The sequence below is a fragment of the Mastigoproctus giganteus genome, chromosome 13 (assembly GCF_048544385.1).
Source record: "Mastigoproctus giganteus isolate SK-2022 chromosome 13, ASM4854438v1, whole genome shotgun sequence".
Lineage (NCBI taxonomy): Eukaryota > Metazoa > Arthropoda > Arachnida > Uropygi > Thelyphonidae > Mastigoproctus > Mastigoproctus giganteus.
The window spans coordinates 104,936,947-104,952,281 of NC_143587.1; the positions used below are offsets into that span (position 1 = coordinate 104,936,947).

Sequence of the window (15,335 nt, forward strand, 5' to 3'; positions counted from 1 at the left end):
TGGATCAGTTGTTTAATGCCTTGATCATAGAAGACCGCACTTTTTTTTTGCCTGAAACCATGATTCCACTTCATTCATGTTAATTATGAGATAAACCAAAGCAGCATCCACGCAATGGTTTCTTCATTTCTCGAAACAAGGAGCTGACAGTGCTAGATCAGGAGAATAGGGTGGGTGCTGCAACAGTTCGAAGCATTACACAAATCCAATGGTTGGCCAGAACGTTTCATTCAACATTCATTCTGCAAAGGCATCAGCAATCTTGGAATCCATAGTGCGTAGACCTTAGACTTATGCAGATGGCCATGTAAAATGCTGTGGGCAGATCCACAACTAATTCCCACTACATTCACAATGAAATGAATGGTCACACATCTGTCACTCAGCACCATCTGCTCAACCATCTCACTGTCTGTGGATGTTGATGGCCTTCTTTCCCTTGGCTTATCAAAGACACTTGTATGACCATACTGGAACTCCCATTTCCACTTTTTTACAGTGTCACAGGATGGACAATTTTGCCCACACACAGCTTTCATTTCTTCATCAATTTCCTGAGCTTTCTTGCCCTGCAAATGCAGGAACTTGATCACTGCTTGATACTCCTCAGATTCCGCACACCACCTCTGGTGTATGATCACCTATAGGAATGAAATTTCACATGTTAGTTATTGAACATGTAGACAACTTTTATTAAAAAATGGCATCTTCCTACCGATGTTTTATTTAGGTCAGCGTATGAACTTTTTGATACCCTCCTTGTACAATACTGGACGACAAGAATTAACACTTCTTTACTCTAGAGGCTATAGAAAATAATCTAGCTGTTATATAAACATGACATTCAGAGTTTATAAATTACAATTAACAGGAAAGAAGCTCAGCAAGGGAACAAAAATAATAAAATAAAATGTCAACAAGAGCTATATTCTTTATTTATTAAAGTTCTCAACATCACAAATGTTAATGATTCTATAAATATTAAATTTTTTTTTAGTCTAATAAGACTGGATCGCAGGTTTATTCTAGCTTTCATAAACACCAAAGTGGGGGGGGGGGGGGAAGAACCAATACTTGAGAAGTGCCAATGTTTCACCAATACAGGTGGTTCTAAGAGTAGGAAGTGGCTAACTACCAACCAGTCAGTTTCAATTCAGTGGTAAGAGAAATCATGGAGGCAATAATCAAGAGAGTGCAATTAAGGATCATTTAGGGAGAAATGGAATGGTGAAGGAAACATGGCATGGTTTTGTAAAGGGAAAATCATGTTTAGCCAACATAGTTATCTATTTTGACAGTCACTAAGTCCGTTGGAATCATGGGACTTGCTTAGATGGATTGCAGGATGGCTGTAGAGTAGGTTTGTTTCGGGATTTATTAGGTGCATCGGCAACTATGGCCATAGTGCGCCAGTAGAGTAGGAGGAAGAGGATTGATTAATACTTACTCTTCGGATTGGGCTAATGTAAAAAAAAAAGTGGGTTCCCAAAGATTGGAAACGGAACCACTGCTGTTTTTGATTTTCTTAAATGACATCAATAAGGGACAGAAAGTGTGATATCAAAATTTGGATGATGTCAAGGATAGTAGAGTAGCTAATGTTTAGTTCCAAGCAGAACTTCTTCAGGATAGTTTGAGATAGACTTCAGGAAGGATCAGACAAATGGCAGCTATCTTTTAATGCAGGAAAATGCAAGGTCTTAAACTTGGGGAACAGCAATCCCCCAAAAAAATAATGCATTTAGTGGGGTTGAACTAAAAATCGTAGAGGGGAAAAAGGGATTTGGAATTTATGATACAGTTGGCCATGAAGTTCTTCAAGCAGTGCAGACAGTTGGCAAGGCCCATAGTGTCCTATAGATGATTTAATGAAAATTTGCTTGCAGAGACAGGGAAGTCACAATCCTACTGTATAAGAAAATAGTAAGACCCCCACTTGAAACATTGTGTTCAAACATGCAGATTGCACCTGAAAAAAAGGACATATCTTGAAAGGGTCCAAAGGAGGGGAAGCATCTGTGGGATTGGTAAAAGGGTAGCCATTAAGGAAAGACTTTGAACGTGGTCATGAGCTTGGTAACTAGGCACTTTAGAGGCCACTTGATTGATGTGTACAAGATTCTGAGAGAAGAAGGTAAAATGAATGAGGGTGAAATTTTGCTGTTATAAATGATTCTAGAACTGAGGGCCATAAATTCGAATTGCAAGGAATAAGGTTCAGACTGGAGTGCAGGAAGCTTTTTATTGGCAAAAAAATTGTTAATTAATGGAATAAGTTATTTCCATGGATGGTCGAGGCTGACACCATACGGAAATTCAAGTTGACTAGCTACCTGCAAGGAGGGAGTCAAATAGTTATTTTTTTTTATTATTTTTTTTTTAAATTAATTAATCAATTATTTTTATTTATATTTTTTTGGCTGGTGAAGCAAAATTTTCGGGCTTCCTCACACCTGGATTATTCTATTTATTATTAGCCTCGTGGCTAATAATAAATTTTCACATTCCTTTATTATGGACAAGAATCTCCTGTTGTAAAATTTTTGATATTCTCTTAACTGCTATATTTTGATAATATAGCGTTAACAATCCCTTGGAGATTTGAACTAACTGTGAGTTCTGTAACATGCCATTTGCAATGCTCTTGTTCTTATAAGTCAGTTTAAACAATCAAGTCTTCTTAAGCCAACAGGCATCCTGAACAGACCTATATGATTTTTATAACTGCATGGTTTTAAAGGAAATTTAGAAAACTCGTATGTTGAAAAAAAAAAGAAAAGAAAAAATCCTCTTGCTACTTTTCTGTCATATTAGCTGTATTATCCATATTCTGAAGAGCATGATTATAATCAGCTAGATTGTTCTCTAAACTATCAGGAACTAATTCTAGTCACCCCAGGGGAGTTAGAATACTAAAAAAGAAAAGAGCATACTTACAGCTTGTGTCAAAAATAAGCACAACTCTTGAGATTTGCTGTCTCTGAGTGGGGTAAGAAAAAAATATATAGATACACATTTTAAAATCATTTAAAACATTAAATTTTAATAGAAATCTAAAGAATAATCTATGTTCAGGTCCTAAAATTGTAAAATTTTAGCACCTTTAACACAAGTTTCCTTGAATTTCAATGCATCAAGGAATGAGGTACAGTAAAACCTCTTTTTTTTTTACATATTTTATTTATGTATAATGGACATTTTTTTCATGAGAATCTAGTGATACAACTTTAAATCGGTTTCAAAATCACTTCAAAAGGAAAAATTAAATGCAAAAGGAAATATCGAGGCTCTAATATTGTTAGATAATGCACCTGCAACCTTTACTGAAATTTAATCAAGAGTCAAAGGCAATATCAAGTGCCTTTTTTTACCTTCAAATATCACAGCTCTCATACAAACTGTGGATCAGGAAGTCATATACTTATTCGTTTAAAAATAATTAAAAGCTTTGTGATCTGTTTAATTTTAACTGTTTCAATTCAATTTTGTTTTGAATATAAATAAATACTTTTGTAAAATTTCATTTTTGTTATACATGGCCTAATCTGTTTGTTTTATGAACTATGACTTTGCATTTAAAATTAAGGTAACTTAAATAGATTCACAGATTCAAGTCATAACAGCAAGGAATAAGGCTGTTGAAAAAGGGTGATAAGTGAAGATGAAGAATAAAACTATTGAATAAATGCCCATAGTAATATCTGATTTATGTCAAGTAGGCACATTGGGACACAGTTTGGAAACAAACAAAACTAAAAAAAAAACAATCCAAGAAAATGTGAATATTTGAATCAGTAACTGTATTAAAATTTGAGAAGCAAAGGTACAAAATATTTCTCACTATTGGCATATACAGCACACCTGCACCCACTTACAACGTAAATTTTTTTTCATTAAAAATTATAATAAATAATGAAAATATCGTATATAGTGAGTAGAAGAGTAGATAATAATTGACTAGATTGTTCTCTAAACTCTCAGGAACTAATTCTAGTCACCCCAGAGCAGACTTAGCCTGTTCAAAATCTAATTTCAGTCCAAACTAGATTTTAAACAGGCTAAGAGTAGAAAACTTGCTTCTTGCCCTAATGGTAGCCGAGCATTCTGGTCTATTGCCAAAGCTATTGGCTGCAACTTTTACCCATCTCAGCTCCCACCTCTGTCAAAACCAGATGGTTCTATTGTCACTTCAGCCAAGGATAAGCTGACCTGCTAGCATCCCATTTTTCTTTCACCTCATGTATTAATGATCTTGGCAAAACACCCCCACCATTCCCAACACACTCCATTCAATGCCTCCTGTGGCCTTCTGCCAAAAGAATGTCAGAAGGATTTTGATGAATCTTGATGCTAAGAAAGCTCCAGGTCCTGATGCTACTTCTCCACACTTGTTCTCAAAACCTGTGCTCCTGAACTTAATCCTGTTTTTTCCACCTTTTTTTCACTTTCTTATTCCAAAGGTGTTTTTCTATCTGCTTGGAAATTTGCTTAATCAGCTTCAACTTCTTGAATATCTGCTACCAATTCCTTAAATGCCGACCTTCAGATAAGTCTCCATCATTTCAATCCTTCTAAAACTCAGTCCTGTCTTATATCTCGCAAAAAGGATTCTTCTGCTCCTATGCTTATCTTTTGTGACACTCCGATTTCTAAGCAAATGATATATCTCTTTTGGGGATTACCCTGACTTCTAATCTCTCTTGGCACAAGCACATTACAAATATTATTATTATTATTGGTGCCTCCGTAGCCAGGTGGGAAGGAGCAACAGTGCGTAGCACATGCTTCTTGATTAGACCGGGATTCGAGCCCGTCACCACCAAATACGGAGGATGCAGAAAGGTCAGGGAATGACCACCGCATATTCCTGGAGCAATATGGCCTTAGTTCCTAATGCTCCTAAAAAAAAACCAAATAACAAATAAATAACATTACAAATATTGCTTCCTCTGAATCTAAAAAACTTGGTTTTCTCTTTCGCTCTGGGCATTACTTTTCTTCCAAACAGCTGTTCACTCTGTACAAATCGCAAATCCACCCTACCATGGAACATTGTTCCCACAACTGGGCTGCGCCCCCAAAACCTCTCTTAGGTTTCTAGATTCCATTCAGAAGAGGGCAATTGGGTTAATTAATGATTCATCTTGAACAGAGTCTCTCCAATCTCTGTCTCATAGACAATCTGTTTCTGCTGCATGCCTTTTCTACAGATACTTCCATGGGCACTGTTCTGCTGAATTGGCTTCTATAATTCCCATTCTCTTTTTCAAAACAGTCCGAACACGTGCCACCACCAGCCAACATCCATTTACTGTCCAACTTCAAACTCACAGAACCAACTTTTCATCTTCCTTGTTTATTCATTCAACTGCTGTTTTCTGGAACAACCTTCCTTCATACATATTTCCTGAAAATTAGTCTACAGAAGCTGAAGTCTAATGTCAACAAATATCTTCTTTCGTCTTCTCAACCTCCAACCCATGTACGGTACTAAGTATTATAGTTTCTAATACCTCTCGTCTTTAGGGATATCATAAAAAAAAAAAAAAAAAAAAGACGAATAACACTGGCCAACATGATTTTTACCTCACCTAATATATCAGCTGTTTGCAGTCAATTTTAGATTCACACATTCTGTATAGATTTCAAAAATAATTTTAAAATATCACATCATGTCACAATTTCAACATATAAAGGTTTCTGTAGTTACCCACAATACTTAATTTTTGATCTTATATCTTACTACAATTTTGGGGAGTAGATATACATTGATCTGTTGTATTACCTGCAAATAACTACGTTTGCATGAGCTCATAGATGGCAGTCAAGCTGGGGAGGATTAATATTTTCATCTTTGATTGTTAACCCCTACCTCTCTCTTTAAGTAACGGAAACAGAATAATTATGTGTTACAGTTTGTCTTCGTATCTATTGGGTATTGTTTGTTTCTTCTGAATTTTGCTTAGCGCTGTCTAGTTAAAATGTTTAAGTAGAAGCAAGGAAGCATCTGAATCACCTTGACAATTTCTGCTACATCTGTAGATAGTTTACAACAAAAAATCAGAGGAAGAAAATCAACGAATTGACGTGGACCCATGTGTTACATTATCTGCACCAGAAATCTGAGAAGATAGCTAACTGGGAAAATTAAAAGTATGCATTTTGCCGTTCCAAAGTTGCGGCAAGAACTGTATAACCACATTGACAATTACTATTTTTGCATGACAAAAAATATCAAGGATGTCCATGAAAAGCAAGCAAAGTATCAAATGTCCTAACGTATCATCTGTAATAAGGTCTGTTTAAGAAATGAAAACTTCAGTAAAAGTGAGACAGACCAGCCGGTAATTTCTCACTTCACTCTTAGAACCACCCTTTTGTACTGGAGATATATTTGCACTTTTCCAGTCCAACGGAATCACTCCTAAGTCCAGTGATGCTCTCATGATTAGCCTCAGCAGTTTGAAGCACTCACTTGCTGCATCCCTCAAGATTATAGGGTTTATGCCATCAAACCCAGGACCCTCACTGGCCTGTAGGCTGGAAAGTTTTTTCATTAAATAATCATATGAAATTTCAATATCATTAATTACATTTTTTTCAAATTCACTCCCATAATTTCTCATTGACGTAGAGGGTTTTTTTTCTATAAATATTGATTCAAAATAACTGTTCAGTTTATCTGCAACTTCAGCTGGAGTATCTAATACTATCCCATGTCCATTACATAAGGGTCAGATCTGGTTTGTCCTCCTCTTCTTTGCATTTATATATATGCGAAGAATTCCTTATCCCCACTCTCTTCACCAGCAATTTCTCATAATCTGCCTTTGCCAGCCTAACCTTTCTTTTCTGTGGAACTATTACAGATTAATTTGTAGCTGTTGTAGGCTTCAGTACTTTTTATTGCTCTGTAACTTTTCTATGCTGTCTTTTTCTGCTCAAGTAATCTGGCAACTTCCTTATTCATCCAACTTGGAATCTTCCTTGTGGAGTATTTTTTTTAATGGTATATAAGCATTCACACCTTCTGTGATTAATGTTTTAAAGGTGTACCATAATTCATTTGTAATCACTCCCAGTTAATAAGAAGCTACGTAACACCTTAAGCCATCGTAACTTCCTATCCTGAAATTATAACCCATTCCTTTGACTAACTACTGCTACCTCTCTCTCTTCATCATCCATCATAGAACTCCGTGATCACTTCCTTCTACTAGTTCCTGTAGTGTCAGCCCTATTATGTCATCTGGTTCGTGGGTGATGATGAAGTCTAGAATATTCTTTTCCCTAGTATTTTCCCTGACATGTTGATACAAATAATAATCATGTAGTTGATTTAAAAATTTTGTCCACCATTTGGAGTTTCCTTCCCATTTGCTCCAATCAATTAGAGGCAAATTAAAATCACCCATAATAAGACATTTATGCTTACTTGCCCATTCCATTTGCATGTAGAGGCTCTCATCATAATCTTCACAATCACCTGGCCTGTAGATTACTCCCACTCTCATTATACCCTTGCTTTCAACTATCTCATACCATACAGATTCTATACTAGCATACGAAACATCTGAATCCTTTCGTCATACTCAGCTGTTTTTGATAAGAATCATGACCCTCCCCCCTTCTATCTTCCCTACCCTTCCTAAATACATTATACATACCGTACTGAAACTCATCATCTCCCATCGCCGGGTGTTTCCGTAAGCTCTATTATGTCAGTGTTACTTGTCCTGAACAGCAGATTGAATTCACTCATTTTATTGACGACACTTCTGACATTACTGTCTAAACAATTAAGACTTAGTGTTCTTGTATAGTTAACTACCCTGGCACACCCCTTAACAATTTATTTAAGCTCGCTTCCCTGGCATTAGCTACCAACTCATTTAAAATGTTTCTGCCCTCAGAACATCTGGCTAGTATGTTCTGTTGCGGTAACAAACAAGAACAAGATTTGTGGATGTGCATATCAGAGTTGACGAAAGTGTGGAGTCAAGGTGTGACAGAAACAACGATTAAGAATTGTTTTGCAAATGCAGGTTTTGATAAAACCCAATTAACAGCAATGAGAAGGACGAACTACTACAAGATATTGAGTAATCTTGGGAATAACTCCAAGCAAGAGGTTTGATCAGTGGAGAAATTGTTCTTGACAAATTTTTAGGAGTTGATAATGATGTTATAGTAGTGAATATACAAGTGATTCCAACTTTTTGGATAGTATTCAAAGAACTAGTGACAATACTGATAATGAGTTGGATAAAAATGAGGGCAATGTTAAACCTTCCAAACATGAAATGTTGGCAGCATTTGAAACTTTGCACTGAGGTCTTCAGTGTGAAGAAAATGTGCCAGGAAATATATTTGAGTAATTCAAGGTACAAAAAAAAAAAAAAAAAAATCTGCTCCCATTATTGAGGACAATGAGGAGCATTATACTACTTCATTCTAAACATCTCTGAAGTTGATCAAAAATACATTTAGAAACAGAAAAATGGCACTATTTGAAGATTTAAAATGAAGCTCTTAAAAATTGGGTCCTTTTTCTAAATAGCATTTAAGTATAAACAAAAATTAATTGTTTTAAAATGTTAAAAATATACATTTTGGACTGCTCTCAACAGTGGAAGCAGATTATACTATTTCATTCTAAACATCTCTGAAGTTGATCAAAAATATATTTAGAAACAGAAAAATGGCACTTATATTTCAAGATTTAAAAAGAAGCTCTGAAAAATTAAGTCTTTTTTTAAATAGCATTTAAGTATTAACAAATTAACTGTTTTAAAATGTCAGAAAATGTATTCATTCCCACTTATTTCTGATTTATTTCCCATCTTTTACTATATTTTTTACTATATTCACCAGGCTGAAAAAAATTTAGAATTTTTTTCAGCCTGGATTGTACTTGTTAACAGGAGAGACTGCTTCTACAGGGATGGGATACACTTAAATAGAAAGGGTGCAAGAATGTTTGCTGATGCTATCGAGGCAGTGTTAGGTGGGTCAGAAAACTGCTAGCTTGGGGGGAGACAAAGATGAATAGATTAACAGTAGCCACTGGCAGAGGTGAAAGAGATTCTTGCACTGCTTCTATTGGAATGAGCAGAAGCCTGAAAAACAAGATGCAGGATATTTCAGAGACCGCTGGGAGTCATTGCGGTACAAGTAAACACATCGGTAGTGTTAGGGGTAGCTAAGTATTGAAATAGGTGCATGTATAGTTGCGTGTACACCAATGCTAGGAGTTTAGTAAATAAATTTGATGAATTTCAGGTATTGCTAAAAACATCAAAGGCAGATATTGTTGGGATATCACAGACGTGGTGTCACACAGATATAAGGAATGCAGAACTGGAATTTGGGGAGTACAACGTCTACAGAAAGGATAGACTGGATAGGAAGGGAGGAGGGGTTATGATATTAGTTAAGAAATACATAAAATCCAAGGAAGTGAAGCCAGTGGACATCGCTGGACAGTGCAGTGTCGAGTCAGTTTGGTGTGACATAAGCATTGGGAGATCAAAATTGAGAGTAGGAGTGTGCTATAGGCCTAATGACTCTGATGAGTATAATAAGAAACTGTACAGGGAAATAGAGTGGGCCAGTAAATCAGAGAGTCTTATAATGGGAGATTTTAATTTCCCAGATATTCACTGGAATTTGGGGGCTGGTCACTCACACACTAGCAAGACTTTTGTGGATTTACTGGATGATTGTTTTCTACATCAGCATGTTCGGGAGGCAACTAGAGAGAGGAATACTCTTGATTTGATTATCAGCAGTGATTCTTCATGCATTAAGAATCTGCAGATAAATGAACCACTAGGTGGCAGTGATCACAGTGTTCTGAAGTGGGATTTACTCAAAGAGGTAACTACCATTAGGAGTAAAGGGAAGGGTTATTGCTTTCGTAAAGGCGACTACGATGGACTGAGACAGTATTTAAATTCTATACAGTGGGACCAACTGATGATGTTACCAACAGCAAATGCAAAATGGGAAGCATTCAAAGAACTTACCTTGGAAGCTACTAGGCTTTACATACCAACTAAGAAATATTGTTCAAGGTCTAAATGGATGTCAGATGAACTAATGAGACATATGGCAGAGAAGAAAAATGCATGGGATACATACAAATAACACATGACACAGAAGCCTATGATAGATACAAGTTGATCTGTAACCAAGTTACGAAGGAGGTTAGGCAGGCGAAGGTAGATTATGAGAAATCTTTGGCAAGGGATGCAAAGAAAAACAGCAAAGAGTTATTTACTTATGTAAACTCTAGAAGGAAGGGGATGAATCAGATTGGTCCACTTGATATCAATGGGTCAACTGTTGATGATCCTGCTCAGGTAGCTAACAAACTAAATGAATATTTTGCATCGACATTCACACGAGGAGTTATTTAGCGAGGGAAAAGCCAGAAGTGTATTCAACTCTAGCAGTAAGCTAGAGAATCTTGTAATAACTGAGAGTAAAGTGGAAGAGAAATTGTTGAAGATAAACACAAGAAAGACACCCGGGGTGGATGGGATCTATCCAGTTATATTAAAGGAGGCAGCAGAGGAAGTAAGCAAACCCTTAGCCATAATTATGAGAGCTTCCTTGGACTCAGGGGAGGTACCCACAGACTGGAGATGTGCAAATGTGACCGCAATTCACAAAGGAGGATCAAAGGCTGACACAAATAATTATAGACCTGTGAGTTTAACTTCTGTTCCAGGAAAATTAATGGAGACACTAGTTAAAGAAGCACTGCAGGATCATTTAGACAAGACTTCAGTTATAGCTCGGACACAGCATGGTTTTGTTAAGGGGAAGTCTTGCCTGACCAATTTGATTGGATACTATGATGCAGTCACAAAGGAACTGGATGCAGGGAATAACTTTGATATTATATACTTGGATCTTAGAAAGGCTTTTGATACTGTTGCACATGGAAGACTGCTGCACAAATTGGAGCAGTGTGGCATTGGAGGCAAATTGCTGCTGTGGATAAAGGGGTGGCTGAGGGGGAGAAGACAGAGAGCGGTAATCAATGGACACTGCTCGTCGTGGACTAATGTTATTAGTGGAGTCCCTCAGGGCTCAGTGTTGGGTCCAATATTGTTTTCTGTATTTATAAATGATATTGATGATGGTATATCAAGCTTAATGTCGAAGTTTGCAGATGATACAAAGGTAGGCAGGGTTGTCAAGGACACTACTGACACTATGCTGCTGCAACAGGATCTGGAAAGGTTGAGCAGATGGGCTGAGAGGTGGCAAATGAAGTTTAACATTGACAAATGTAAAGTACTACACATGGGAAACAACAACCCCAGAGCAACGTATCAACTCTGTGGTACTACACTGACAGTGATAGAGAATGAAAGGGACCTGGAGGTGGTTGTGCAGGCAGATATGAAGTTCTCTGAGCAGTGCAGACGGGCTGCAAGAGTAGCTCATGGTGTATTGTCAATGATATATAGGAATTTTTCTAGAAGGGATAAGGAGGTGATTATTCCCTTGTATAAGGCAATGGTCAGGCCACACCTAGAGTACTGTATACAGGTCTGGAGGCCTCATTTCAAGAAGGATGTAGAGCTGCTGGAACAAGTACAGAGAAGGGCAACAAGATTAGTGAATGGAACAAAGGGGTGCTCTTACAAAGAAAGGCTTAAGTTTTGCAAATTACAGTGTCTGGAGACTAGGCACCAGCGAGGTGATCTGATAGAGGTGTATAAAGCCTTGAATGGTTTGAGCATGCTCAATGCTGATGGGATTCTTCCTCTCGCTCAGAATAATCACCTGAGAGGGCATAAATTCAAATTGAGGAAAGACTGATGTAGGATAGACGTGCGGAAATTTGCCTTTAGCCAGCGGGTGGTTGGTTGGTGGAACAGACTTCCATCCCTTGTCGCGGAAGTTGATAGCCTAAATAAGTTTAAGGCTCAGCTGGACAGGTATTTTGAACGAACAGAGGGGTGAAGTGGAAGTGCTTTTTTTTTTTTTTTTTTTTGGCTGATTCTGCATAAGCTTGCTTTCTTGCATCAAATGCCTCTACTAATGCTAATGCTAATATCTGAACAGTGAATTAGAGTATTTTTATTGTTTAAAAGGTTATATTTCTTTATAACGAAATTTCTGTTTAATGAATTTTTTGAAGCAAACAATCAATTTTATTATATAGATTATAGAGGTCCGACTGTATATATATTAATTTTAGTCATGAAGTGCAAGGAGGGCCTCCGTAGCCAAGTGGACAGGAGCGGGAGTGCAGTAGCACACGCTCTTTGAGTAGACCGGGGTTCAAGCCCCTGACTGCTGAATACGGTCGATCTGCCAACCTGCACTGGACCAGCGTGGCAGATTATGGTCCATTTCCCTCAACATGAATTGTTGAGGAGGCTTCCATCCTGCAGTGGGTTGATAATGGCTGCACTTTTTTTTTTTTTTTTTTTAGTGCAAGGAGGCTAGCCAAACAAAAAACAATAATAAAAAAAATTAAAAGAATTAAATAAACTACCCGTGTTCCCTTCTTCAAGTAGGTAACTATCCAGCTGACCCTTGAACTTTCCCAAAGCTGTCAGCCTCAACTATACCTCTCATTAATGCAAAAAATAAAATAACCTTTGTGATATACTTAAAGTACTGCACATATGCGCACAAACTGACTGAATATATATGAATCTATCTCTCAGCAGACTACGTGACGTTTGTGACATAAGCATTGGGAGATCAAAATTGAGAGTAGGAGTGTGCTATAGGCCTAATGACTCTGATGAGTATAATAAGAAACTGTTCGGAGAAATAGAGTGGGCCAGTAAATCAGAGAGTCTTATAATGGGGGATTTTAATTTCCCAGATATTGACTGGAATTTGGGGGCTGGTCACTCACACAGTAGCAAGGCTTTTGTGGATTTATTGGATGATTGTTTTCTACATCAGCATGTTCGGGAGGCAACTAGAGGGAGTAATACTCTTGATTTGATTATCAGTAGTGATTCTTCATGCATTAAGAATCTGCAGATAAATGAACCACTTGGTGGCAGTGATCACAGTGTGCTGAAGTGGGAGTTACTCAAAGAGGTAACTACCATTAGGGGTAAAGGGAAGGGGTATTGCTTTCGTAAAGGCGACTACAATGGACTGAGACAGTATTTAAATTCTATACAGTGGGATCAACTGATGATATTGCCAACAGCAAATTCAAAATGGGAAGCATTCAAAGAACTTATCGTGGAAGCTACTAGGCTTTACATACCAACTAAGAAATATTGTTCAAGGTTTAGGCCTAAATGGTTGTCAGATGAACTAATGAGGCATATGGCAGAGAAGAAAAATGCATGGGATACATACAAATTAACACGTGACACGGACGCCTATGATAGATACAAGTTGATCTGTAACCAAGTTACAAAGGAGGTTAGGCTGGCGAAGGCAGATTATGAGAAATCTTTGGCAAAGGATGCGAAGAAAAACAGCAAAGAGTTCTTTACTTATGTAAACTCTAGAAGGAAGGGGATGAATCAGATTGGTCCACTTGAGATCGATGGGTCAACTGTTGATGATCCTGCTCGGGTAGCTAACAAACTAAATGAATATTTTGCATCGACATTCACACATGAGGAGTTATTCAGCGAGGGGAATGCCAGAGGTGTATTCAACTCTAGCAGTAAGCTAGAGAATCTTGTAATAACTGAGAGCAAAGTGGAGGAGAAATTGTTGAAGATAAACACAAGAAAGGCACCTGGGGTGGATGGGATCTATCCAGTTATATTAAAGGAGGCAGCAAAGGAGGTAAGCAAACCCTTAGCCATAATTATGAGAGCTTCCTTGGACTCAGGGGAGGTACCCATTGACTGGAGATGTGCAAATGTGACCCCAATTCACAAAGGGGGATCAAAGGCTGACACAAGTAATTATAGACCTGTGAGTTTAACTTCTGTTCCCGGAAAATTAATGGAGGCACTGGTGAAAGAAGCACTGCAGGATCATCTAGACAAGACTTCAGTTATAGCTAGGACACAGCATGGTTTTGTTAAGGGGAAGTCTTGCCTGACCAATTTGATAGGATACTATGATGCAGTCACAAAAGAACTGGATGTAGGGAATAACTTTGATATTATATACTTGGATCTTAGAAAGGCTTTTGATACTGTTGCACATGGAAGACTGCTGCACAAATTGGAGCAGTGTGGCATTGGAGGCAAGTTGCTGCTATGGATAAAGGGGTGGTTGAGGGGGAGAAGACAGAGAGTGGTAATCAATGGACACTGCTCATCGTGGACTAATGTTATTAGTGGAGTCCCTCAGGGTTCAGTATTGGGGCCTTTATTGTTTTCTGTATTTATAAATGATATTGATGATGGTATATCAGGCTTAATGTCCAAGTTTGCAGACGATACGAAGGTTGGCAGGGTTGTCAAGGACACTACTGACACTATGCTGCTGCAACAGGATTTGGAAAGGTTGAGCAGATGGGCTTCGAGGTGGCAAATGAAGTTTAACATTGACAAATGTAAAGTACTACATATGGGAAACAGCAACCCCAGAGCAACGTATCAACTCTGTGGTACTACACTGACAGTGGTAGAGAATGAAAGGGACCTGGGGGTGGTGGTGCAGGCAGATATGAAGTTCTCTGAGCAGTGCAGACGAGCTGCAAGAGTAGCTCATGGTGTATTGTCAATGATATATAGGAATTTTTCTAGCAGGGATAAGGAGGTGATTATTCCCTTGTATAAGGCAATGGTCAGGCCACACCTAGAGTACTGTATACAGGCCTGGAGGCCTCATTTCAGGAAGGATGTAGAGCTGCTGGAACGAGTACAGAGAAGGGCAACTAGATTGGTGAATGGGACAAAGGGGTTCTCTTACGAAGAAAGGCTTAAGTTTTGCAAATTACAGTGTCTGGAAACTAGGCACCAGCGGGGTGATCTGATAGAGGTGTACAAAGCTTTGAATGGTTTGAGCATGCTCAATGCTGATGGGATTCTTCCTCTAGCTCAGAAAAATCACCTGAGAGGGCATAAATTCAAATTGAGGAAAGACAGATGTAGGATAGATGTGCGGAAATTTGCCTTTAGCCAGCGGGTGGTTGGTGGGTGGAACAGACTTCCATCCCTTGTCGTGGAAGTTGATAGCCTAAATAAGTTTAAGGCTCAGCTGGACAGGTATTTCGAACGAACAGAGGGGTGAAGTGGAAGTGGTTATTTTTATTTATTTATGTTATTTTTTTTTTTTTTTTTTTGGCTGATGCTGCATAAGCTTGCTTTCTTGCATCAAATGCCTCTACTAATGCTAATGCTAATGCTAATGCTAACTACGAAAATCAACAC

At 38.0% G+C, this 15,335-nt stretch overlaps 1 protein-coding gene across 1 annotated transcript in view; it reads right to left on the reverse strand.

Annotated features, from left to right (window-relative positions):
• The window catches only part of LOC150076326 (gamma-tubulin complex component 2-like), a 210,126-nt gene that overhangs the window by 171,638 nt on the left and 23,153 nt on the right, over window positions 1–15,335 (reverse strand). Inside the window, 1 exon segment of the mRNA XM_090388143.1 lies at window positions 2,938–2,980. Coding sequence (XP_090244269.1) covers window positions 2,938–2,980 — 43 coding nt within the window.